Below are 27,045 nucleotides of genomic sequence, written 5' to 3' on the forward strand. Positions count from 1 at the left end.
CATCACATCGTCAAATGAGTCCTCAGTTATCGGATCCTAATAAGGACTGTTCACAATCTCGTCTCGCAAATGACTCTGCCTCCCACTTCTCCTGGGTGTCATCCCTGCCCCAGAAATCCTGGCGGCCGGACCCATGATACTCTCCCTGGTAGGCCTCTTGAAGCTCTTGCGACTCACCATGTCGACTTCGTTAGGCAATGCCAAGATGACGTTCTTGTCACTACCAAACTCGAAATTGTCCGCCATCACTTCCGCGGCATAGCGCTTGATCTGGTAGGGGTCTCTCTTGCCTTCGAGGACCTTCCTCAGAGACCACGTGACCAGGAACGGACCGGTGGAAGTGATGATGCTGGTTTCCTGGCTGTCAAGTCCGGTGTTGAAGTGGGCGCGCGTGAATGAGATGGGTTGGCCTGTTTCGTGTTGGAATTGTGCTGCATGATTAGGACTCAGGGCGAGGCGGCGGGGCTGAGGCTTGGAGTCCTTTGCAAAGGGTTTCTCAAAACCTAGCTTGCCCTCGTTTTTGCCATCCTTCTGTAGGTTGTCAATCAAGATGAGGTATGTTTTGCAGGTTCCCAGGATCCAGCGACCATCGGCGCTGACGTCGAGACCGGTAATTGCTTCGCCAAGGGCTGGAATTTGGGTTTTGGCATTGATTCCAAGACGGTCGTACAGTCGGACATCGCCCTTGTTGGATGCTAGCGCGATGTAACCCTTCTCGGTGGTGGCAGCTGCGGAAAAGTCGTTTTTAGAGAGGTATTGTTTGAGTTGTGCTTCGACCAACTTGTTGCCCGAGACACGAGGATCTATGCGGAAGAGCGCGTTCTTGCTGTGACCAATGAATGGTTGGGCTGCCGTCCGTTGAGAGAATTTCGTTTCTGGGGCAAAGTTGGTCACACCAATGTCGTCGTGGATCTTCCACTCGTCGACAACCTTGCCGTATTCGAGGTCCATGCGATAGAGTGAATTGGGGTTGTTGGGGTCTTGCAGCACCATGTTCTGGTCCTCTTGGTGCAGCATCACCTTGGTTGGGGAGAATAGTTTACCCTTGGGAGTCTCGACCTTGGATATGTTGGTGGTAAATTCGAGATGTTTGTTGGGCAGATGTTTGAAGACACCAATCTTAGAGCCGCGAATGACGAAGGATCGATCGTTTTTCGTTCCCACGGCGAGTTGAGAGTTGACGTTTCCGTCTTGCTGGTCCAGCTCAACGTCATCCTCGGATTCGTCCTCATCATAGTGCTCACTTCGTGGACCGTCTCTTTCACCCTCCTCCTCCTCTTCTTCCTCCTCCTCCGCGTCCTCTTCCCCTTCATTCACGTCACTCATGGTTAAATCATTGAATGCTTCCAGAACGTATTCGCGTTCCTGGTCTTTGACTTTGGACCATTTGGTCTCGTTCAATTGCTCCCACAAGGCCTGCATGACACCCTCTTGGAAATTCTCAAGGACGGCCTGATCCTTGAAGCGTAGCAGCCAAGAATAGGCGGAGCCATCATCGGTGTAGTGGTTGAAAATTGCAGACAGGTAGTCGAAGTTGAAGACTGGATTGATATCGGGCACTATAGCTTGGCCTAACCATTCCCTTCCAGTGGAACTGGTTATTTGAAGCCAGTATTGCCAGTTTCCGAGATCTGTCACAACAGCCACTACGGATGGATCTTGAAGAATGAAAGTTCCTGTTGGAAAATCAAACAGATGGAGCTCTCCGGTTTGCTTGGTGAGGACTTCTCCAGATCGTGGAGCAGATTTTGCAGGGGGAGCCTCCGTCGGACCGGTTTCTCTCGCCTTGGCCTGGTTCGCTTTGGTAGGTGTTCTGACATCCTTCGCCATTCTCTGGGCCGTTTCTTTGGAGGTTGGTTTGGGGTCAAGAGGCGCAGATACCGAACTCGCAGCTGGGATTGCGTCGTCCGAGTCGAAGTAGAATTCGTGTAGTTCAGCCTCTGTAGCCTTCTGAGCGGACCTCCGATATTTCCTCTCGAACTGACAATCGATTGCAGCTAGAAGAAAAGTCTGGATCTTTTCTTCTTGGACTGAAGCGTCGCATACAAATTCATAAAGATCTCCAGGGTCGCCGCTCAAGTCACGCCAGGCTAAGACCGTTTCGCCAGCTGGCCGCTTTTCTGATCTGAAGTGAAGACTTTGATCAAGGAGAAAGGTCTTCTCGTCCTTGTCTAGACTCTCAGCGCCTACGTCCTCGTCGTCCTCAGCAAGTTCTTCTTCCCCCTCCTCGTAGGCACGCTGTACAACAAGCTGGTATTGATGGTCTTGCCCTGTGCGTCTGATGGTGGCGACCGCGTCTTTGTAGATGAGTTCAGAGTAGCCTTTCGGGGAGAGAGGACGGACAAGGTAAAGTTGGCCCTGGGGAATTTCCGTAATAACCTCCTTGGAGGTGTCTCCGAAGAGATATTTGCTAACTGCAGAAGTATGTATGTTAGTTGCCAGTGCGCAACGAGCGGACAGCAGGCAGAGATGTATCTCACCGTTTTTGATCATAAACATGATGGCGGGGTCTGGCTGCTAAGCTGCAATGAGCCGAACGGACTGCGGCACCTGCGCGACTGCGTTTGGAAATGATAGCGGGAGCGTGAGGGGGCTTGTGAGGTATGGCTATTGTAGGCTTGAGAGGCAGACAAACACGGTTTGAACCACTCAGTCCATCGCCGTTGTTGCGGGACACAAAAGGTGCAAGATAAACAAATCGCAGGCAAGGCCAAATTTAGGAAGAGGTACAGCAAGGTGTGGTGGGTGTGGTGGGTGTGTCCCCATGACGCAACAGTCCTAGGCAACTGTGAGCCCCCCATCAAGGCACAGGCAGGCACCCAGTCGCCAGGCTCGCCAGTTAGGTTTCGGCACCAGGCGACCAACCACGCACCACCTAAGCCCACCATCTCAGCCTGGTCGGAGGCACAAGGCTGAAACATGATCTCCAAATGTCACGCCAGGCACCGCAGGCACTCTCACCTGCGCCTTTCTCCAGGTTTTCACGAGAAGGACGTCAAGTATTCTCGTCGTGCACCACCACTCTCACTTTCAGGCTTCCAGGCTTCCTCTTGTTCGGCTATCAATTTGCTTATGGCATCAAAGGACCCTTCGAACCCAGAAAGACGAGATTCCTCCTCTCAACGCAAGAATGCCCGCCCCTCGCTGGCCGACAATCCTTACCATCCCAATTCAGCCGCATATCTCGCATACCCGGTCAAACACGTTGTATCCAGCCTCTATCGACGTATGACCGAACCTCCCGAGATCCCTGTCAACAGACTCCTCGATGCGCCCGCCATTGCCACCTCCTCGTCTGGTGGATATACTCCTCCAAGAAGAACTGCGTCTCCCTTCCAACCTCCACCCCTCACCCCTCTTGAACTGAGGTCTTCATTGTCCCAGAAAGCCGCAGGCTCGTTGCTCCTGACACGCTCACTGGCCGAAGAAATTCGACTTCTCCTCCCTCCAAGGCTTCAACTCATTGACCACTGGACGTTGGCATATTCACTAGAAGCTCATGGTTCCTCGTTGGCGACCTTGTACGAACACTGTGCCCATGTTTCGACCTACACTCAACGCTCAGGCTATGTCCTTGTAGTAAGAGACGGATCGGCGTCGTCAACCAATGGGTCTGTCTTTGGTGCGTATCTCTCGGACGTGCCCAAACCCTCCCTTCATTACTTTGGCACTGGCGAATGTTTTCTTTGGCGGGCAAGTATATTGCCCACGTTGCGGGACCTGTCTACAAACTTGCGCCTTGGTGCAGAGCCTGCTTCAAACGACTTGCTGGAGTTGGCTGGGCTGCCACCTCCCCCCAGTGCTGATACCACCCACCTGCAACGATTTACCACTATCCGTGGGGAGCGTCGGACACCCTCGACATCAACCACCTCGCTACCGCAACCGTCCAACACCACAGGACCATCCGCACACCTACAGTCAGCTGTTGATCGCTCAGGTGCTTCAACACCCGACCGAATTAGGTTCAAAGCATTTCCTTACAGTGGTGTGAATGATTTCTTGATCTACTGTGAATCGGGATATCTTTCCGTCGGTGGCGGGGATGGGCATTATGGCTTGTGGTTGGACGATGAGTTGAATAGTGGTATCAGCGAAGCATGTCCCACGTTTGGGAACGAACCACTAAGCGAAGAGGGCCGACGATTTGACGTTCTCGGTGTAGAGGTGTGGTATGTCGGTGCATGAACCTAGGGCTTGCGGGTGGCTAATCAGAGCCGAGCGCTCACCTTTCGTACACGGACCACTTGAGCCCCGATGCCAGGAACCTGAGAGGCCATCGCTGTGGAGGGGTCCGACCTCTCTGAAGCCGAGCCATTGCAGCTCCATCGCGATGAAGTGTCAGACAGGCAGCTATCACCAGGGCACCGTCATTAGACCATCCAGAGGTGAGCTGGATTGTTGTGCACCGAGCGAACAATGCTACATCGCGACAGCACGACTAGTCTTCTGTTTGCGGCAAACATACTGCTAGACAGAGGCATCTGGGGCATGCTACCGCTGTGTGGCTGGAGCGATCCATGCTGAGTGAGCTTCTTCAGACGCGGCATTGATCTCGAAGCATGACTTGCATGGATCTCTTTCAGGGCACCGTTTACAAGAAGTTAGTCATGTGGAGTGCCGACAGCAATCACCAACCCCAATTACTTCAGCAGATCGTGCCGGCCGAGTTGGTTGTTGTCTTGATGGCAACAAGACGTTTGCCGTATCAGGATAGCCCGTCGAGTGAGGCCATGACTTGTCGGCTCTGGGAACCATCGACCCCAGCTCCCGATATCCCATGCTGTATCCATGTACGTGGAGCAGGAGGGTCTGGCTTAGGTCAGTGGTTGCCTTGCTTTGGTAATTCTGCGACCTCATGCATCTCATGCGAACCCTACTGAGTACACGTCCAGAAACGGGCTATGTTATAAGCATCTATGGAGGTATGGGACGTCTCGAAATTCTGCCCTTTGTGAAGCGTTCGAAATGGATCGTCGATTGAGCTCCTCAACGACCCAGTTCGCTCCCGGCCAGGCGAGTGTTTAACTCAACGGCAGGAGCCAGGCTCCACCTTTGATTTCCACAAGCTGTACAGATGCTTGGGCTCAAACTGGAGTGCGAAACATCGCCGGGCGTGTAAATCCGGAGATCAACTTTCCGTGGGGATGTGAATCGGCCCCAACCCCAGGCGCAGTTGGCGGTATGCGATTGCTGGATATCCGTACGAGAGTAGATACCGGTACCTCGTTGAATCAGATATTATGAATCCAACGTTCGGGGGGGAAGCCAGAACGACGTCATACTTCAGGTGCTCTGGTGCTGGGGGCTGAAAGTGCAAGCAGCCACGACAATGATGCTCTATTCTATGTGCGGGTCCGAATGAAAGCCTAACCACGGGACAGCAGTACGATGAAGGACCTTGGAAGCAAGCAGGCTGGCCAATAGCTGCCGAGGGCACACCTGCCGCAAACGGAAGCCCGGGCGATGTCCGTAAATATGAAAGCTTGAATCCCAGGAAATGAATTCCTGCGGGAGAATGGATCTCAGAATGTTGCAAGCATATGTTTCGAAGCAACGCGGGCCAACTTTGTACCTGTGGGCCAGTTATGACGCAGGTGGTACGAGACACCAGCAACGCTACCCGAAGGAGAAAGCCATAGTCAGCAACGCCATGCAGCAGAAAATGGGGGGAGAATGCGCGCCAGGCTAAAATACCACGTGGTCGAGATTGTTGTCTGTGAGACTCGCATGACCTGACGGGTAGCTATCTACTCGGTACAAGTCACATCCGCCAGTTAGTTCGGGAGTGCGGGGGAGGCAAGGAGGGTTTGGGCTGAGCGTGAGAATAAACGACGGTGGCTGGACTCTTTTCTCCCGCCGAGAAGGGAGAATGGTGCATAGGTAGTTCCCGAAACGGGGGACGGTGGCCGACTGGCTGGCCTCTTCCGCCGTGAGTGTGCTTCATGTTATTGTTGATCTGCTCGGCAAAGCAGAGCGGCAACAGACGAAACAGATGGCAAGACAAGAAGAATATCTCAAAACGGGTAGTGGTGCGATCGATAATCTGAACAGCGCCATGGCGGTTAGTCATGATCATTCAAGCAACAGATACGGCCAGCAGCACTGCAAACACGGTCAGCAAAGATTATCCGAGGCACAATCACGGCGGACCAAAGAATTCAACTTGATCCAACGTTCCTCCGGTCAGGATCGCACAGCAAGGAGACGAATGAGAGCGGCCACTTGGTAGAATACGACTTGGGGGTCCATTGACCGCATGGAATGCTGGAATGCTGGAATGATCCCGGCTGAAGCTGATACATTGATTATCCTGGCCACTGGTTTGCCTCGAGGCCTTGACAAGCTGGAAACTCTGATGGCTTCAACCTTTGATAGAGATAAGATGATTCAATCATGCGGCGGGGGCACAAGCGAAAAGGGAAGAAGGACAAAAGCAGAATTTGGATTATTCCATGATCATTCCCCCGTGGCTGGTGGGCGCCTGAAAAGAGAATCAAAAGACGCAATTATTGGATCGGAGACTTCTCAGTACCAGTCAGTATATTTTACCGGAAAAATTGAGATACCACCCATTACAAGTCTCCCCCGTCCTAATACCGAACATGCCTACCGAAAAGTAATCATGAGAGGCATTATTGAGGCGCCCTTCGTCCCCCCTCCGAGGTTGCGTCTTTTTTTCCGACCTTTTTCGGCCATGTAATACTTCGGAGGAAGTTCGCATGACTTTATTTCGCTCTGCTCAATCTGCTATCTGGCAGCAGGACTGTTCTCCGTTCAAGGGCCATGAGCTGTCTGGTATAGAAGTCCTAATGACGTATTCGGTCAATGCCCTTCTACGGAAAGAAGCAAAGATTGCGAGCTGGGATCCAAGCTGCGGTGTGGCCGACTCAGCGCAAGCCCCCCAGACGATGAGGCTATTGGTTCCGCGCACACATAATCGCGTCCTTGCACCAAAGCGGAAGTCGTGGACAGGCCAGAGGGCGGCCTCGCTTCTTCGCTCTTTTTGTCGCGCCTAAGGTTACTGTGTTAGGCCGGAGAGGGAGCACTCGCTGTGTGACTTGACTCGCTGGGATGAATTGGTTGCCGAATCCCGGCAAGAGGGCAATCGTTTTTTGATTTTTCTTTTTCCAGTGGGTTTGGTTTTTTTTTAATTCCGAAGGCCGGGATACCTCCATGGTTATGCTGAGATGGGGGCAGGGAAAGCTGGGCGGGCAGGGCAAATAATGCCCAGTGGGCAATGGATATCGGTGAATGGTTACCTTAGGTAGGTAGTGTTAGTGAGGGCGTATGCAGCGAGATGTGCCAGTTGTTCATCCAGCACAGGGTCCAAGTCGTCCCTCAGCATGAGTCGGTCGTGGGAAATTCCAGGGTTTGCAGGGTTCTAGGTAGTGGTAGGCTAGGTGCCCAGGTGCCCAGGTGCCTGCCCTGCCTGGACTCGGTCGGTTCGGCGCCCAGGAGCCCAGGAGCCCTGGAGCCCAGGAGCGGCGAGGAGTCAAGGTAGCTGCTAAGGCCCCGACACACCCCACTAAGACTGGTCATCGTAATCCCTATGCAGCGTCAACAAGCGTCCCAAGGGCCTCAAGGGTCAGTCAGTCACGATCCACGCCAGCATCATGTCATCATCCAACCCAAACCACCTTCCACCCACCAGGGCCACCACCCCCCTTGCTAATCGTTAGCTTGGCCTGGTCTCCACCCTCGATCCCTGTCGCTTCGCACCTTTTCTGCTTTGTGTGCAGATGTGTGTGTTGTGTGTTGCTGCGTACGAGTACGGCACCAAGGGGACTGTGCATCAAACTTTTTGCCCGCTCTCGAGTCTCCATCCTTCCCTCGAGTGGACTCTTTCTTGCTCGAACGATACTCGAACGGCTAACACACACTTACTCTTACGCTCGCACCCTGGTCCAAAATGCTCATCATGGTGGATCCCAAACTAACTCATGTCTTCTTAGTAACCCAGCCCTTTGCTCAGAGTACCACTGGGTACTACACACGATATAAGGCCTCATACCTCATGCCTCGTCGTCCTCCCTCTCACCCTATGCTTCTCGAAACCCACCTCTTTGGATACTTGTCGAGGAACCTTCCATAAGCTGACAGGCCAAAGTTGTTCTTGAGCACCACACTGTCTGGTCTAGTCTTCGTATAATATCCTGGTCGTGCCTCGGTCTCCCTCCTCGTCGAGCCTCCCGTCCCATTTGATATATAGTATACCTGTTGCCCGACTCTGTCGTTGACGACACACCAATCGGTCTCAACAACCCCAAACCTAGATCAACAATGGGCGCTACCATCATGACCCCTCCTCTGGAACCCTCATCACCTATGGACGGCGGCATTCGCAAGCGAGTATGCAAAGCTTGCGATCGCTGCCGTCTAAAGAAATCAAAGGTCAGTCAATCGCTCCACGCCCTGTCTACTTATGGCATGCTGAACCGTATCAGTGCGACGGTGCCAGTCCGTGTAGTCGCTGCAAAGCAGACAATGCCATCTGTGTCTTTGGCGAGCGGAAAAAGTCCCACGACAAGGTCTACCCTAAAGGGTAAGTTTCTCAGCGCTTGACTTGGTATCGCAAGCATTCTGACATTTGGATGTCTACAGATATGTAGAAATGCTCGAAAGCCAGCAAGCGCAACTGGTAGCTGGTCTGCAAGAGTTGTACAAGCGAACGCAAAACGGCCAAGGCTGGACCGGCGCACCTTTGAAGGATTCGGCCAACGGTGTTCCATTGACCCATGACATTCTGGAGAGGCTGGGTGCCCTGAAGCAAGATGGTCACACAAGCGACGTCTTCGAGGAAGACCTCGCTGTTCTGCAACAGAGGCTGATCGCCGACGGAGCTGGTTTCATGCAACGACAGCCGTCACACGACTCCCACTCAGACAGCAGCGCACCCTCGCCCATCTATGAGCCAGTTGCCCAAAGGCCCAATTTCACCAACCCATTCAACCTGAACCAGTTCCCTCCTACGCCGCCCAACCAGAGCCCGTTCCCCCAGAACGCCCGCGTTATCCCGACCAAATCCCATACCTATCCTCATGCTCAGTCCAATCTCAGCTGGAACACGCCAGTCTCAGAATTCGATGACAGCATGGACTTTATCAACCAATTCGAGTCACCCATCATGGAATCCACTATCGACATGAATTCATTTCCGCCAACCATGTTCCAGGATCATATCGTTCCCGCCGCCATCAACCCCTGCCTGACCATGAAAGACTGGGCAGGGCAGGAAGATCTTCAGCGGTACTTCAACGCCAATATGATTTCATAATCGCCAGAGGCTCCATTCAAGTACACGACTGTTAACGATCATATCAATGTAATTGCATCCCAAAAGCGGGCGCACCGGGTTTGGCTTTTTTGTGGGGGTTCTTCCGGCTCGCTTGGACTGGGGAGGGTTCATGCGGAAATGCCATCCGGCGGACAGGGCGGCACAAAAGACGACCTCAATGGCAACGTCTTTCTGCTAGTGGAGTGGACTTGTTATCTCCTCACAGCTGGAATTTACATCATCCAGTGGGCTTGGTTTGTACCATGGCGAGTTTTTGATGATACCATACCCCGATCGGGACGGATTTTGTGGCAGATTTTCTGCTTTGGGCGGGAATAGGACTGTGAAGCATTTACCAGATGGCGAAAATGGGTGGCCACATCGCTCGTTTTATGGGTAGTGGGAGATCAGGATCCACGCAGGCTGGCATGCCTCGTTGACTACCTTACCAAGCATCTATTATAATGCGCTGAGCAGAGAGCAATCTCTTGACGTGAGTACGATTACAATAATACAAGCAAGGCAGCAGTTCGATCAAGAACGCGCGAGCCTACTTCACCTTCAACCAAACCTTAAAGCTTCTCCTCCTTTTCCGGTGCCTGTGCCTCCATCTGCAATCATCGTCACCACCACCCAAGCGAGGATATGGCCTTGTAAATCGAAGATCAATTGCGACACGGCCATATGCTGAGGCCGGTCTGGGTCTGGTTTTCCGAAGGTCACCTCATGGTACCTCGTGCAATCTGAGGAAAAAGTCATGATGACTTTGGCGGCGACTACCCCGCAACAGCCTCGCGCCACATGCAACTTCAGCTCGTTACTAAATTCATGGTCTCGATAGTCAGTCTTGTGGATTGTCTACCTTACAGCCCACCATCTAGTAGGCAGAGAGCATTCCCGGCACTTGTATGGATGTATAGCGTGCTCAATTCAGCCGATGGAACGCTGAGCCGGGTAAATGTGCGCCAAACAACCACGTACGTCCCCGCCTGTTTTATTGGACAGAAACTCACTGCAGTGAAAAATCCCCATCATGACTTCAAAGCCCATGAACTCTCATGCACAGTATCTTGTCATCACTTTTTGTCGACGACTATTAACTCCACTCGCTCAACTTTGACCACCTTGTCGCTTGTACCGCGTCAAACGCTGCTGTCGTCGCAGTCATGTCGTCAGAATCCGGGTTCTCTTTCCTCCCGCAGGGAGCAATCATCCAGGAATTCAAAGTGGCCGGTCATAACATTGTACTTGGGTATCCTACCCCGGAACCGTATGCCGATTCCCCTTTCTTTGGGGAGACGATTGGCCGCGTTGCCAACCGCATCAAGAACGCCGAGTTCACCCTCAATGGAAAGTCGTATAAGCTAGCAGCAAATGAAGGCGCTACTACCCACATCCATGGGGGCATCAAGGGCTGGGGTAAAAAGCAGTTCAACGGCCCTCAGCCCGTCAACCGGAACGGAAAGGAAGCAGTCCTCTTTACCTATGTGTCGGCCGATGGGGAGGAAGGATATCCGGGCACCGTAGAGCTGAAAGTCTGGTACATAGCGTCGACGGAGGACGCGGATGGTGTGACCAAGACCGTGCTCGAAACAGAGTATGAGGCGGAACTGATTGGTGACGAGTGTGATGAGACGGTCGTCAACATCACCAACCACGGGTTAGTTTTGGCCACAACATTCTGTTATGCCTGCTCCCGCTCACGCTGACGCTTGGACAGCTATTTCAACTTGAGTGACGGACCTACGATCGAAGGATCGGTGGTTACCCTTCATACTTCCAAGTATCTGGTAGTGGATAGCGCACTGATCCCAACCGGGGCGATCGAAGACTTCCCTGGGATCGAAGCAAATCGTCCTTTCGTCCTAGGTGCAACAGAGCCAGATATTGACCATTGCTTTGTGGTCGACACGGACACGTCAGAGCTTCCCCTCGATACTCGCCAAAGGCAGCTCAAGCCGTTGATTAGTGTATCGCACCCTCAAACTAAACTTCACCTGGACGTGTTCAGTACGGAACCTTGCTTTCAGTTCTACACGGGGAAACACATCAAAGCCGCCGCAACAGAGCACACTCCAGCGAGAGGCACACGAGCAGGTTTCTGCGTGGAAGCAAGCCGCTTCATCAATGCGATCAACGTGCCAGAATGGAGAAACCAGGTGATACTGAAGCGCGGGCAGGTCTGGGGCGCAAAGACCGTGCACAAGGCCTGGAAGGAATAAGATACCGGACGCAAGGCTGAACAAGGCTCCCCCTTACACTCCCTCTCCCTGGGCTGCGTTTCTAATCATAGAAGGTCTGAGGTCACGTGTAGGTGTGATGACAGGAAAGGGCCTATGCAGACTTTTCGAGAATCTGACCTGGTGAGCACTTGCGAACGAGGTTGGATAAGCGATAGACTATTCAATTTCCCCCTTGACAAATTCATCTCATAGCTATGACGCGCATCATCACGACCATGGTCAACAACAAGGCGGATAGTTCCCGTGGCTGGTTGCATGGGCTAACTTGGCCACTTCTTGGGTCCTGGAGAAAATCACGCGTGCCGATATTCCAGAAGACCATGTCAAAGTGTGGACTGCATCTTCAGAGGGGAAAGAAAATGCCTCATAGCCCCAGAAAAAGCCGTTGTGGGAGATGCGAAATCATGGAGCCGCTTTTCTAGCTATCGACGACCACGAAAAATGTCCACGGAGGCAACGACTTTGCGGTGCGTCGGCCGTAAGAAAAAGCCGAGTCTACTCGGAAAGGCATCCGTGGGCCCGATCATTCGTTTGAAACGCCAGGGTCGAAAGTGGTCCCTGATGTACGAAGTACGTCTACCCAACTTTCTTAGGACCTCGTGATTGACATTTCGGGGACTCTATGACAACGTCCACCTGGGCATCGTTGTCTTTCTCAGGCCGAGTTCTTGCCGCCGTGCTCTGCTGGACAGGATCGGATCACTTCCGTTGATCTTTGAAAATTACCGCTATGTGGTGGAATGAATTCCTCCGTTCGAAGGCATTTCATTACTATCGCGACATGGAAGTGCCCAAAGTAAAAGGCTACATCTGAAGGGCTCCAGCGTGACCACTTTTGGGGTTGTCGATCAAAGAAATCGCACATCCAATCATGCGAGTATGCATCCACCCAAGGCGTATTGTACCAACACGGGGATGGCCTCGGATATCTTTTCACCCGAATCCGAAAACCCTGCATCGCCCGGACGAAACGCTGAAGCGGTTGCCAACACTGCACCGTATTTTGTTGGCTCCCCCCTCTCTTCTTAGCAAGAGCACGGCGACCTATGGCTTGCCTGAAGCCCTGTCGTCCACCAATTAGTGTTTGGCGATGCGGTTCTGGACCTGGGAAACGCCTGATCGTGGGCACCTACAACCAAATTTGGGGTCAGAATCGTATCCAAGTGGCTGAACATGATTGGAGAAATGGGACTAGAGTCTGGGTTCTCTCTGGGCGTGATTGATTCGAGAAGATGGACTGAAGAGCGAGACGAACAGAGAGCACAAGACCCGACGCTGGATTGACATTATTGGGCGTCCTTACAGTATGGGAGACGCGACAGAATCGAAGAACCACACCGGAACCCCATCGCGATCCACGGGGCTGTGGTTTCTAGAAGATCTATCGGGCAAATATCAGCAGTCTGGCGGCCAATGCTCAGGGCAGAGCCAGAGTCTCAGGCATTGCCCAGGCATCAGTCAAACCATTCAGCCACTGCACTCGAGCGCATGTGGAAAGATGCGATTGGTGAGCAGCGGCACCCAAGGCGGCTTGGGGATACGAAGCAGTCACAGCCCCCTTCTATATGCCAAGTTCGAGGTCCACGTATTCGCTTGGGCTTCCCAACGCGGGAATTTGACTTGCAGGTACAATACGGGTTCGCCCTGCCAATTGCTTTCCCCACGGAAAGCCCATGGGCCTCGCTGCTCTTGGAGAACTGGGACAAGAGCAGGGAATACGATGGGTATCGATTTGGAATTGGCGTCAAGACTCATTTGATCCTGTGGAGGGTGACATGCCGAGCACCAAGAACTCAACCTCTGCCCTACTCACCGTCGGCGCCCCGACACTATTACATGTGTGGGAAGAAACCATTTCAAGAAATTCGACTTCTCTTAGTTGATCTCGGTGGAGTGGGTATGGGATTGGAACGTTCCGCTGGGCAACTTGCTGAGAAAGACTTCAGCTCCTCACACCAGCTGGGTGCCAGCAACTAGGCACACACTGGGGCGGCCCAAGTATATCCTGGGTGAGTTAGTTGGCCAGGCATAATTCGCTGCATAACTCCTATTCGGGATAAAGCAGGGTCGTCAGTAAAATGTCGCCGCTGTGGCTGTAATGACATAAAACAGAGTTTATCCGGTATTGTAACATCGGTATCGACATTTCAATTTCAAATGTCGCCGTGGGATGATGCTCCCATCATTTGATCTTCACTTCCGTCTTCTTGTTCCTTTCTCACTTCCTACTTCCTCGCTCCTCGCTCTCCGCTCGCCAAAGCCTATCCCAAAGAAAGGATATTTCCAAACTCGGCCATCAGAGATCATCACGGTAGGTCTTCTGCTAGTGTTTTCGCTATCAATCCGTGTGATCCACGGTCACTGCACGAGTAGCTAGGTAGCTATCTTCCCGATAGACCTCACACAGGGTTGTCCCCTCTTACCTAGTGCCAGACGATGATTCTATCAACTCTGGTCCGCCCCGTCTCAAGTCCTCCTCACCACCAAGGGCCGTGTTCGCATGGCGCTCCAGAAACAAAACAAAGTTCCTAGCCTGGAAATACCACAATCCAACCGCCAGCGCTTTGCCCTTTTCGAGCTCGACTGTAGGGCGACTTGATTGGTCTGGCGACGGTACGGCCTGCCGCTGACTCAGTGTGCTCACCAAATCTCTGTCATGGTTTGGGAGAAATCTAGTCCCGTTCCACCGCCAGCTTTGTCAACACTTTCGTATCCTGTGCACAGCGGCTCGCAGAATCTCCTCGGCCACGGATTAGTGCTTGAACCTCCATCCTCGCCTCGACCATACGCAGCGTATAGGTCAGCCCAGCCCTCTCCACTCTCGAAACTTTGTACGTATACCTCGCCCGTGTCACCTATTAGGCCGGGGCCCATCCAGGTCCCAGGGTTTTCGAGGATGGCACTCATTGAACCCCAGCTCCCTTTGCAGAATTCTCTGGTTGGGCAAGTGTGACTTCCTCTTCGAGAAACAGTTCTGCACCCAGCGACGTTCGAGACTTGAGATGTTGGGCCTATTTCCCCGCTCCTTTGACAAGCGCCGGCCAGACAGACGCAGGCGTCTGCGATCTACATGCCATCTTGTGAGTCATCAACGAGCATGCAGAATATACGCCCCCTGATTCGGCTCTCTCCACACATGCAACCAATACCAGGGCCTTTTTCCAGTTTGAGAATGGACGTCGCAGGGTCCTCTTTGCCCATGCACAGTCAGTTGCACGATCACGGGATTTCCAGCGTCGCTAAGGAGTTTTCCGATGGATCTTCACCACCTTCATACGATTGGCTTCGAGCAAGCATTCAGGTAATCAGCAGTCTGCTGGGTAATATTTACGAGTTCTATGGGAATTCTTCTTTTGGCATTCAACCCCCCGTTTCAGGTAGTGAGCTCCTTCATTTCTCATTGGGCGACGAAATTCCAACCCTTTTGGAAATTCTTTGAGGCACCAACATTGCGCCCGCTTTCATGCGCCCGCCCATGAAATAGGTGGGCGGCTTTGTCACCAAAGCCTACAATTCGCCTCGACTACCTCCAATCTCGAGCGAGGTCGACTGTCTGACCAACGAGTTGAGGGGAGTGTTGCCTCAACAATTCTGAGTACGAGTAGATCGGACTTCGCCCGAAGCTATGGACGCCATCCAACGCCTGATTTGGAATCCAATATTTTCCAACCAAACTCCCATGCGCAAGAACTAGGAGTCGAGGGATCAATGTCACCCTTATTGATCGCCAAGTGCGGATCTGCCTTTAGCCACTCAATGATCGGTCACCGGCGCTGATGGAGCGTCCGGCCTCCACGAGCAAACGGAGAAAACCTGATGACGACGGATTATATCCGATATCAGACGAGGCGCTTTCCTTAACAGGAAACCGGCGAATGCGTCCCTGCTTCTCGCTGATCGAGCAAGACGGGGATCGTGTTTCAAATTTGCCCGTCGAATCCTGCCGCAGATGGCATCGACGTCGACTCCCAAGAAAACCAGCCCCCTTCCCCCAACAACCAAACCCTTACAGGAGACTCATCGAGGGTCTATCAGAGGGATCAAGCTACTTACTCATCCTGGTGCGCAAACTCAATCTGAAACCTGATCTTATCACTGTCCCTGAGTTGAGTGATCAACCACGGGTCCAGGTCTACCTCCAATAGGCACAGCGACGAACAAGCGACTAGGCACCACCAGCTGCACAGAAAGTCGACCAGGTGTTCCTGCCTTTTCGGGAAGTCACACGCTGTTGGGCTCGAAGACTAAACGCCGGGCCCTCTTGGACACTCACTCACCGGGACAGTTACATCCGCACGTGACGTCAGGAGGCTGGTTGACCCATGCTTAAGAGATGCCTTGAGAGATGCCTCGGCATGGACGGTGTGCGGCGTACGAGGTACAGAATTAAACTCGTGGATCCAAGGCTAATGATGTGCTGATCGTCGATCGCAACACTTCTTTGGGAGTTCGGCAAACCGGGACCGTGTGCGGTTACAGCCGTACAAAGGCTTGACCCTGCTGCATCTGGAAAGCCTCCACCAGCCGCCGAAGGTCTCAAAGGTGGTCCCTGATTAGATCCGCACATTGATCTTTTCACACAGCTGAGACCTTGCCACGAATAAGGTCCCGAGTTAGAAAAGGGCATGGTGAGCGTCTCCCTTGATCGGAACAAGACCACTCCCGGACATCGAGATCCAGGCATGCAGAGAACGGAAACCCGAGGACCATCTAGAAGGAACAGCTTGTCTTTCTACAATCCTTCGTCCAATCTTTCTGCCAGATTCACCACTGGGAGTCAACAATGATGTCAGACGAACTCGGCGTGGTATTCCTAGGGTTGACGAGCAGCACGACAGTTACTTTTGTGTGCTTGCCCCCTGGAATAGATGAGCCATTTCGACCTGTACGAAGACGGCTTTCTCTCCCACGGTCGCTTCCTCGCTACGAGCACGTGTAAAGTCTCCAGCTTGGTGGTCCGATTGGGAAGAGATACGAGTACGCGTATAGAACCGGGTTGCCTTGCAGGTGGTCTGCTCTGTTGACCCGTGTACGGGAGTTGTCGTGTACAGGAACTAAACAATCAACTCCCTGCCAGTTACGAGGTTGCTCGCGTGTGACAGTCTCTCGCTCATTTATTAGCGCAGAGGATGCCCCGTTGCCTGTCATTGTCACGGAGCAGAGCCACCGAGTACATACATACTGAGTACTCGGTACAGCGTACAGAGTACTTATCCCTTGTAGCTATTAATACTAGCCACCACGACATCTAGCCAACGAGGACAAGCTGTGTAGTGTCAATCCTACAAATCCGTTAGTTACCTAGGTAATTAGTCCACTTCTTCCTCCTCCCTACTAGTCCTTCCCAAAGCCCTCCTCACTCGTTAGTGATGTCTTCAACACGCAAGGAATCGCAGAGGGGGCAGGGAGTCTTTTTTCCCCCGTCTTCTGAGATGCAATACACAAAACACAAGTATATAAATATATATGTGTGACATATACATCTTTGCATACTGTTCAACTGGTTCAAAAGAGAAACACTTGGGTAGACAGGTGGACAATTCGTATTAGCAATAACAATAAATAAATGATATTTGATCTCTACCAGCCTCTCGACCGCAACTCTGAACGCTCCTTAAGGCTTGCTGCCTGCTAGTGTACCGTACTCTAAGTACCTAGGGAGAATGTCTTCGTAAGGCCTCTGAGGACGTCGAGCAAGCGTCACTCCGGTCAGAATGCAGCCATGAATGCACCTTTTGTCGTTACCACATTCCTTTCTCTTGTTGTGGCTCGAATCTCAGAGAGAGAGAGACAGAGCACGTATGGATACTTGTTCGTAATGATAAGTGGCAAACTTTGGGCCTTCCGACATGCAGAGGTCATTACCGTCACAACATCTCGTTAGTGTCATCGTCGCTTGCCTCGTCAGTCTCACCGCGACTTCCTGTTGTCAGATTCCACACCCTCCACCTCAGCCTCTCAATTACCTCCCTTCTCAGCCAGGTCCCTCCACGGTCCGAGAACCACTTATCTGAATCTGCACCCTCGTCAGTGTCCCTAACAAGACTCTCTCCAAGTCGCTCGGTCGTTTGCTTTCTGCGATCATGCTCCTGATCCTCCCTCTCCCATCGATCAAACCAGGCAAACAACAATCTCAACTGCCACAGTTTGTCCTTGTCCATCTGTCTCTTCTCCACGCCAACACTTTGGTCTGCATCATCTTCTGGAGGGAGAATGCCCTTCTCAAACTCGAGTCGGGAATCCACGACCGTGACTCTGCTCATTTCCTTCCCATCTATAGGTGTGGGACCCAGGATCAGCGCCCGTTCTGCATGGTCAAAGTCCTGGAGAGATTCGATTTCGAAGATCCACTCGAACGGATTCTGCGTCGCTGTTTTGGCAAAGCTCGCGGCAGGGGCAGCTCCGGATGTAGCGTTGCCTGTGACCGTGCTAGTATAAGAAGGAACAGCGTTAGGGTCAACACTTGGAATTCCCATCGACCAGGCTTTGGCTTGCAACTCCGCCGTGAAAAGATTCTTCGGGGGCTCGTCGTACGCCGTGCGGCGCCGGAGGATAACATTAACGGCATTTTCGTTCTTGATCTTTTCTCTCAGTGTTTGCCCTCCAGCTTCGAAATCGAGGTGCCCGTCCCAGAAGCCCCCACCCTTAATATCTATAGATTTGATGGTGTCGAACTCCGGTATCAAGCCCGGCAAGCGGATCGACTGCGTCTCACCATTCTTCAAATAGATGTGACCAGTTATGCCTCCTGAGACAGAGCCACCTGCGTCACCATCCCTTGCAACAAGACACCGCCCCTCGGCAGCAAGTACCCATAAATGCCGCAAAGCTTGAAGGTGGCCGCGATTGTCGAGGACGTCATTAGGAAAGATCGGGTAGAAGGCGATGCACAAACTTGCGATTCCTAAATTCGAGGTTCCGAAAGTACGTGTGCCGCCAGCGAGAAATAAAGCACCAAGTGCCATATGCGCGGCGAGGTGGCTCCCGAACGGTGTGTCTCCATCCGTGCGACCATGAAGAGCACGCAAACGGCGCATGACGACTAGATCGCCGGAACCGGCCATAACGGTGGCTGACGCTAGGGCAAGGGTATCCAGACAGTTGCGCACGCTGTTCAGGGTAATTCGCGAATCGTAATTATGCGCGGGTAGACGACTCAGGCGGATGAACTGGTCCAGGTAAGAGACGAGGAGATCCCGAACGTCGGTTCGCTGAGAGCCTGCGAACCTCAGCCCGATAGCGAAGCAGATACCGGCAACAATATTGAAGAATGGCATGTCTTCAGTGCTGAGAAATTTCGTAGCCTTCAAATCAGTTCTCGACCTGTACGGCTCGGGGAGGGATGTCTGAATGAAATCATTCGTGGGCTGAATCGCATCCCACATGATCAGATGGCGAGCAAGTGTTCGGAGAAGGAAAATATCTGGTCGTACATAGTCGAATTGATGCAAGGTATCTGGAATGTCGACGTTCTTCGCAATCGCCGCATCGTTCGTTTTCATAAAAATGAAAGCAATGGCCATAACAGCCCCCGCAGTCGCACGGTCGAGGACATGCACCATATTCACATTCTTCGTGCCCACGGCGATAGTGAGAAGACGTTCAACAACGCCCATATCATGAAGACCGTGAAGGCGTTTGCCCTGACCAAGATTGATGAGGCCTAGAGAGAATCCGGCTGCAAGTCGGTAGCCCTCATCGCGAAGGACGTTTTCAAATGCAACACCCTCTTCCGGATCATCATTTTCAATCTCAGATAGCATTACTTCAGACATGCGGCGGTGTTGAGAATTGTAATACAAGAGTCCAATTCCCATAATTCCAGTGGTTTGTGTCAATGGAGACAGATTGAGTTCCGCTGCACCGGACGGCAGCAGACGCGTGACGTGGACGGAAAGCAGGCGCGTTATTAATGTGTCCATGGTTCCTAGAAAAGACGCTGACAGTCCGAGCAAGAGTCCAACAGATGTCATTGTGTGCTTAGGCGTGAGGTACTTGAATGCAACCCATTTGGCCAGTGTTTTGAGGTGTCCATTGAGACCCAGAGCAAGCAAAAATCCAGCGTGGCGGTTTGTCAACTCGGGCGGTTTGTTGTACAGGATCCATGAGGTGTTAATCCCTTTGGCATCGTTCGAGATCATGAGACCCATTGAAGCGCCGTTGTGGAAGAATGCCCAACACACCTTCTCTTCCGTAAAGATGGCTTTATCGGCGCTGAAAGTTATGGCTTGGGCACCCTCACTGGCGTTACGAGGTTTCATGATACATTGCAGACTGAAAGCAGGTATGGGCACCCTTTCGGTGAGCAAGGGGACACGAGCATTAAAATGCATCATCCCTCGTCCTGCAGCGACAGACAATGTCCGGCGGGTGACGTGTTGGGCGAGTTCTTTTTGCGCCTCTAACAAGTCCACGTCACTCCAGCCCAGCTCGGGTGTGCACTCAACCACCGGTGGCCTTGTCTGATTGACAAGTTTGGAAGCTTCCAAAAAGCGACGGTCCTCATTGAATATCAACTTGCTAATAACATGTCGGTCGGCCTCGGAGGATGCGTCCCATCTTTGAAGAGTTTCCGCCTCAACCGCAGATAAGCAGACGGTGTGATAGTCCTTCAGAGCTTCGTGTGATGATGGTAACAACTGTGACTTGTATGAGTGGTAAGAGAGGTCGTCACCTCGTTGGATCGCCACATCTCGTCCTAGGATAAGCTGATTCACTTGGTTCCCAATTTTGTCTGCCCTGTATCGGTTCGATGCAATTGTTTGATGAAAAGCAGCAGCTACTCCGTCAGGAAGAGTACTCAAAATGCGCTCGTTTATCCCTGACCTAAGCAGAAGTGCGATTGTCTTGTGGGGGCTGAGTTGATCCTTTGCTTGATCCATAAAGGAAAGAAGAGCCAACGTTCGAGGCGTCAAACCTGCCGCTTGCCACCATAATGGATGGTCATGATTGCGCAGATCCGGCGAGCCACATAAACGCGGCAACGTCAAGAATGGAGCAGGTGAGATTCCAGTGATCCACCTCTCAAAATGTTCGTAGATTGACGGCGGCGGAAATGGTTGGACAGGAATTCGTAGACCATCAAGCAATGACTCGTCATACAAGTAGTCAGTGACTTCGGCCGATTCGTGTCCATAGTAGGTCTTGTCCCCAGACATCCAGTCTCTCCATCCGAGCCAACGACCCAGCTGAACAAGAACAATCAACAGACTGTTTCTTGCATCCTTCCGACCGGGATTTGACATCGTATCGAGTTTGTCTTCCTCGTAGAGGAGATGCAGACCGAGTAAAATGCTGGGTATGGCGTTGCATCGTTGCTCTCGCTCCTTATTGATCGAAGTTGGCAAATATCCCTCCGGACCAAGGGCACTTTCCCCGATGGGAGTCTGAGTATACTCTCTTGCCATTGCTATACATGTAACCAGAAAAGCGTTCTTCTTATCGAGAGTACTTTCATGAAAAGATGCCGTGCTCGGCGTTCGAGAGTGCTTTGATTTTGGGGTGACCGTTGTTGGACCAAGGGGCTTCTGCGAAACCCACTCCCAAGCGGGCCCTTGCATTCCGAATGTCTGGGGTATTTCGTCATCTGCATGATGCATGAGGTCGTAATTCGTAAGGTCAATGGCACTTCCACTGCTGGAGCGAAGAAGAGCCGTTTTGGTTCGACGGCGTGTGGGCGTGGACTGTGGATGTTGACTGCTGATGAAAGGCACCGCGAGCGAGAAGAGCACTACCAGCAGGGCGGTCCATTCCGAAGTCACTGGTGGTTCTCTGGCTTTCAGCCATCTCGAAACCTCCCAAAATGCAACGAGGAGGCTTTCCTGCTGATTCGGACCCAGCACCATGTCACACATTTTGAGAACCTTTTGCACGAGAGGATCTCGAGGGGCAAGCCGGATTCCCAGCGCATGTCGGCGCTTATCTTGATCAATCGCGTAGATCTGTGCTTGAATTCCCGAATCGAGCAATGCTTGAATTTGGACATCTTTACCTGGTATAACCCTCCTGATTCCTGTGTCTTTGTCTTTTCTCGGGCTGAAGGACTGAGAAGTCAGAAACGGATCGTAGATTGCGTATCGAACAGGGAATCCGCTCTGGAAGGACGGAGACCACGGCGATTCGAGCTGCAGACCAATAGTTTGTGATCGGGACTCTGGTAGAACGACTAATCGCTGAATAGATCTATCCACGACCGTGCAAGCGTCCTTTATGCCCGACAGTCTGCGAATTTCCACAACCTTGAGCTCAAACGAATGCTTGGAACTGGTCGATTTTCTTGTATTGCCATGGATGTGTCTTTTCACCAGAACCCTGACTATGGTCATCTCCTGGGCGCTCTTGTCCATTACGCAAAGGTAGACGTCCCTTGTTCGCCTACCATCTTGGTCGGAGAAGCTGCCGGTGCTCAGCTGCAAAACCTTGATTTCGAACGCTGAAGTGGGCTGGGAAGATGACTGCCGTCTCGGAAAGCTTTTGACTTTGAAAAATCCGACACTCCTGGGTAAATTAGATTCTGGCCCGTCAAAGGTATCGTCTTCGATACGCGTGGATTGCCGTAAGGGGTCAAATTCTTCTAGCAGTCCCCGAGCTGAAATGTCCAGGAACGAGGTGCCATTGCTGAAAATAGATGCGTTTGTTGGGAAAGAACTTCTTCGTCGAAAACCAAAGCTCTGTCGATCGTTGAAACTGCCGATTGATTCGCCTCGCCTGCCTGCCCTATTCAGACTCTGTCGGCCCGCATGGCCCATTGCTAGGTCGTTGAAGGTATTTCGATCCGCTGCTGAACCCAAATCTGTGCGTGCCAGCATCGAACTGACTCTGCGGGCTGACCGGGTCTGCACTCCGACGTCGCCAAACTCGGGACCTAGTTGAGAAGCCAGGTCATTTGTCGGGAACGATTTCTGCTCCTCTAGAGACGAGAATGGCCCACCCTCAGGATGTGGTGGACGGGAGCCTAGAAGGCTTTCCCTGAGTGTGCCAGGATCTCGGCCATAGACGTTTGAACTCTGCCTTAGAGACGCGCGAGTTTTTGTGTCGCCTTCCTTCTTACTTCGTGGCTGTTGTTGCTCAGTTACAACATCCCCACTTACGTGCCAGAGTGTGAAGGTAGCATTGCTTTCGTTCAAAGTCAAAGCCATGCAGACAGGCCGATCGCTAGTGCTCTCAAAGCCGGGTTCGTTTCCAGCAGTCATAAAGATCAACTTCTCTGTGCGAGGAAGAGCATTGCAATCTTCAAGAGCTTCGCCTTTCCGGTTGGGGCTCCATACCACGAGCCCTAAGTCTGACATGATTTCAGTCAATGAAAAAGTCCTGGGCATGCCATTGGCGCTGGAAGATATCATTCTAGGGTCTGAGTATCGCTTTTTTGGCAAGATCAGTGACGGCCTCGAGCTGTTGCCACCGATAGAAGTCAGAGTCTCGTTGATGGTGCTGAGATCATGATGGACTTGTTCAACGTAGCCACCAGATTCCCTATCCCCTAGTTTCCGCTGTAGAATAAACCCTAATGGGTAAGGAAACGCAGACTCGACCTCAAATGACAGAGGGAAAACATAGCTGTCGCCCGAGAGAAGGAATATGTGAACCTGAGTCTTGAACACCACCACCAGACCACGCTCCGATAACTGCTCGGCTGCATGCTGCTGTTGACTGCTCTTTTCGTAATCCTCAGGCTGGCTAAACCGAGTGACAAAAGCATGGAGGATAGTCTCTCCTTCGACACTGAGGTTTAGTGCTCTTTCAATTGCGCCGTTCCTGGACCACACCACGCAGTGTTCTGTGGTCAGAATCTCTTCCTCCACGAAACTCGAAGTATTTTTGTCGTATACGCGCGAGAGTGTCCATTTATACAGTGAAGAGGGAGGTTCAGAGGGAAGGATCGAAGCGGCGACTAGGGAGGGTAGAGCGGAGGGCTCATGGAGGCCAAGCGACTGGATTGAACTCATGGCTCTGGAGTGACAGACGCAGGTCGACAGACATGAGGGCCAGGCACAATGGATTAGAGCTGACAAGCATATCTATTGCAGCAGTGCCATGTATCTTCGCTGTTGCTCTGGGTTTGAGCACATTTTTTGGTGCAGTGAAAATGAGGTGAATGTACGGCGCAGACGCGTTCCCGACGCGATTTGGAGAAACCCAAAAGTTGCAGTCCATCTTAGCATTAATATCAACTCAAGTCCACCTTCAAGTTGACCACAAATTCATGCAACCACATATTTGCCCGCTCTTTCCTGCTTCGCGGCGACAATACAATCTAGAAGAATGAATCGATCGGCTGTGAAACAGAAAGGGCGATGGCAGCTCAGGTAAGTCGACCTTCTCGGTCGCTCTGGGCTTGTCTAAGTTTACACTCCAGCTATGAACTCCCGCACGAAGCATTCAGATCGCATGTCTACCCTCGGCAGTCCTCAAACGGCTCCACCGTCATAGTCTATGGGCACGAGCAAGGTTTGCGTCTTGTGTGGTACGCTGGCAAGGGATTCAAGCCACCAAAGAAAGAGCTCCCGCCACCAAAGATCAATGGGACTGCCAAGAGCGACCCCATGGTCATCGACATCGACGACGATGACGACGAGGATGCGGCAGGGAAAAAAGAGGTCGAAACAGGACCTGCTGAGTTCAAAGAAGAGGAGGACGAAGTGGACCCGTCTGCACCATACCGAGATGTGATCCGGCATGTCGATATACCCTTGGGAACGGCAGCCTCAAGAATTGCTGTGCCACATATTGTGAAGGATCTTGCTCAAGCTCCTCCAGAATCATGGCCGGCCATTTACCACGATCGCATCATCGTTGCTGCTGCTTGCACTGATCTTAGCCTTCGGGTCATATCTGCGCCTCTTGATCCACCCGCTCCAGAAGTGCACGACGTTTCGAAAATGGGTGTCCAAATTTTGAAAATAGAAGGCTCAAACTCCCATCAACAGTTCGTTTCAGACATCTCAATCACTCATACGGCAGTCCTTTCGAAGGAACAAGAGGACGTTGAGGAACAGACTCAAGGGAAACCTCAGACTCGCTCTCAACCTCAATCTAAGCAGGCGAGCGCAGAATCCGAATCCCAACGTTGGTCACTCCTCGTTGCGTCAGTCTCGTGTACTGGTGCGGGATTGTTACTCGTCCATCAACTTCCGCTCCTCAGGAATCAACTTACATCGACTGCAGATTATCCTGTCCCAATCAGAAGGATATACCTCCGTTCCTCATGCATGAATGCGAGGGTTTCCTTCAACACATCGCCATACCCTGCTGAACGACATTCGACCTTGCTCATTACGGTTCCCGCAGATTCTGCTGTCAAGGTCTACCAGATTTTTCCATCACATACTCGAGAGCGTAGAGGATCTACTGCAACAGCTGATTCTGTCTCGAGCACGCGCTCAACGAGACTTCCAAGCAGCGATCGAGGGAAATTTCTCATCTCCATGCTCCCCTCCTTTAGACAGAAGAATACGGAAGTTGTTCAGCAGAGACGAAAAGAAGTCCTGGACGCAAGATGGCTCATCGGCGGCCGTGCTGTCGTAACTTTGCTCGAAGATGGCGAATGGGGTATCTGGGACCTAGAGGCCGTCGGACCTACGTCTTCCAGCTCCGGTGCCAATCTTCTTCGTGGGCATGGAAACATCTCAGGCATTCAAGGTGGCTCATTGACTCGGTTTGCAGTTCGCTCACACATCTTGCCCTCTACGGAGTCCAAACAAAAATCTTCCCATACTGAGGTACAGCCAACCTCCGGTTCTTTGGTACCAATGACTCCGTCGACCCGCAAAATGCGATCCGAGGGTTTATTCCATGGCTCGACATCCACTGATAACTCATCAAAACCTAACGGCCAACGAGGCTACGGATCCATCTACGTCGAAGAAAAGCTTGTGAGCCGTGTAGCACACGACGAGTCCGTGCTCATCAGCTACGCAGACGAAACCGTATACATTCCTTCGATCCTCTCGTTCTGGAAGGGCGAATCCAAGCCAGTCCGCCTTCCGCCTTCAAGTTTAGGAGGCCAAGTACCGTTGTCCCTCAGTCTCCTTCCTAGCTCAGAAGCTTCAAGGAATTTGTTCTCTGGGACCAACATCTTCGACAATGCAGTCTCTCGCGACTTCCTCATACAGACATCTCACCGCCTCATCCTCTCGCTCGAACCGCTTTCTTCACGTTCCAGCGCACCCGATCCGTCTGCCCAGACAGCAGGTGCCCCATCAGACCAAACACTACTCGCGTCCGGCGATCTGGATGTCGAGGGCATGGACCGGATTCTTGATGATATGGGTGGTATGCCAGCAACGAAGAAACCCATGAATCTCTTTACGAAGAGCGTCGGGTTCCGCATTGATGACGATGACGAGGATGAGGATGTCGACATGGGTAGCCCGACACCTGCGAAAGGCCGAGGATTGAAGATGAATGGGAGAAAAGTGCTCGAAGGCGAGTCAGCCGCAGCCCCGAGAAGATTGTTTACATGAGCTCCCTCGAAGCTCATCCCCTTTGAAAAGCGGATTGCCTTCTCCGGTTTCCGAGCTGGAGTTGGTTCTCTTTTATTGGAAGGATCCTTTGTACGATACCCCATATGTCGAACTCTGATTTTTCTTGTGTGCTGTCGAATTGATACGCAAGCCTCTGGATGTGCTGAGATTCAACATGCCCAATGTACAGATGGCAAAATTGGCACTACGCTGGCATCGTCCTCATGTCATGGTCATCTTCCCACAGGAGGTTTCCCCATGGTTCCCCTTTCCATATGATGTTTGCTCTACCTCTCTCCAAGCCATCTCCTTCCTCCTTTGGGATCCTCTTTCTTTCTGCTGAACTCCCCTTCCCACTCCCACTCCCCTTCCCTTCCCTTCCCTTCCCTCCCTTACCCAATACCTCTCATCGCGATGCAAGGTGGAGCCCAAGGCGAGATCAATACCTTGACCCAATCTTCAGGCTCAGTATTCTTCGCGAAAGATCAACCCCAAGCCGCCCAACAAACCCAGCCCCATTCTGCCTCCTAAAAAGGCCGTTTAACATGTGGTATGGATCAATATTGAGAATCGTACCTAGTTTTAACGGGGTTTTCAACTGCCGTCTACGGTTCTCCATAGCATTCGTTGGTGCGGCTCACATTATACATGCAATTCATTCCGTCGCTCTTATCCCCTGAGATATCTTTTAGTAATTTTTTTTTTTGGTATATTTCTTTTTATATTTGATCTCCCTCTGGCTTTGACTGATTACTCTACATACGTGTCGTACCCGCCGCCTCGTGTCCCTGTCCCTCGTATGCCCCTCGATCCAGCACGTCTATCTGTATCTGCATTTGTCCCTTCCTTTGAAGGCATCGACGCTTTTCCTCGCTATGCAAAAAAAACCATGAGGACCTCGCAAGGTAGGTAGGTGGAAAGCAAGCCACCCCCAGTCAAACAGAACGAAAGTCGTACGGCTCCCCCCGCCCGCACACATGAGGGAGGCCCAGCCGGCCTCACGGAGCTGCTTGACCAAAAGCTCCCGTAGCCCCATCGCAGAAGCGGATGTCTGGTTCTGGAG

General features: G+C 52.2%; 6 protein-coding genes across 6 annotated transcripts; 4 read left to right on the forward strand and 2 right to left on the reverse strand.

Moving 5' to 3' along the window:
- Positions 1–36: 36 nt before the first annotated feature.
- On the reverse strand, positions 37–2,499 carry Z520_01414 (uncharacterized protein; the record flags this gene model as incomplete). The annotated part of the gene is made up of 2 exons (XM_016771932.1): positions 37–2,414; positions 2,481–2,499. The coding sequence occupies 2 exons, from the start codon at positions 2,497–2,499 to the stop codon at positions 37–39; spliced, it is 2,397 nt and encodes a 798-aa protein (XP_016637071.1).
- A 573-nt stretch (positions 2,500–3,072) lies between these two features.
- On the forward strand, positions 3,073–4,188 carry Z520_01415 (uncharacterized protein; the record flags this gene model as incomplete). The annotated part of the gene is made up of 1 exon (XM_016771933.1): positions 3,073–4,188. The coding sequence occupies one exon, from the start codon at positions 3,073–3,075 to the stop codon at positions 4,186–4,188; it is 1,116 nt and encodes a 371-aa protein (XP_016637072.1).
- Positions 4,189–8,283: 4,095 nt separating this feature from the next.
- Z520_01416 (uncharacterized protein) lies at positions 8,284–9,277 on the forward strand (the record flags this gene model as incomplete). The annotated part of the gene is made up of 3 exons (XM_016771934.1): positions 8,284–8,394; positions 8,448–8,545; positions 8,605–9,277. The coding sequence occupies 3 exons, from the start codon at positions 8,284–8,286 to the stop codon at positions 9,275–9,277; spliced, it is 882 nt and encodes a 293-aa protein (XP_016637073.1).
- Positions 9,278–10,443: 1,166 nt separating this feature from the next.
- On the forward strand, positions 10,444–11,499 carry Z520_01417 (uncharacterized protein; the record flags this gene model as incomplete). The annotated part of the gene is made up of 2 exons (XM_016771935.1): positions 10,444–10,937; positions 10,998–11,499. 2 exons carry the CDS (start codon positions 10,444–10,446, stop codon positions 11,497–11,499), a joined length of 996 nt encoding a protein of 331 aa, XP_016637074.1.
- Positions 11,500–17,387: 5,888 nt separating this feature from the next.
- Positions 17,388–23,465, reverse strand: Z520_01418 (uncharacterized protein; the record flags this gene model as incomplete). Its single annotated transcript, XM_016771936.1, has 1 exon — positions 17,388–23,465. One exon carries the CDS (start codon positions 23,463–23,465, stop codon positions 17,388–17,390), a length of 6,078 nt encoding a protein of 2,025 aa, XP_016637075.1.
- A 348-nt stretch (positions 23,466–23,813) lies between these two features.
- Z520_01419 (uncharacterized protein) lies at positions 23,814–25,982 on the forward strand (the record flags this gene model as incomplete). Its single annotated transcript, XM_016771937.1, has 1 exon — positions 23,814–25,982. The coding sequence occupies one exon, from the start codon at positions 23,814–23,816 to the stop codon at positions 25,980–25,982; it is 2,169 nt and encodes a 722-aa protein (XP_016637076.1).
- Between the last annotated feature and the right edge of the window lie 1,063 nt (positions 25,983–27,045).

Source organism: Fonsecaea multimorphosa, assembly GCF_000836435.1.
Source record: "Fonsecaea multimorphosa CBS 102226 unplaced genomic scaffold supercont1.2, whole genome shotgun sequence".
Classification (NCBI taxonomy): domain Eukaryota; kingdom Fungi; phylum Ascomycota; class Eurotiomycetes; order Chaetothyriales; family Herpotrichiellaceae; genus Fonsecaea; species Fonsecaea multimorphosa.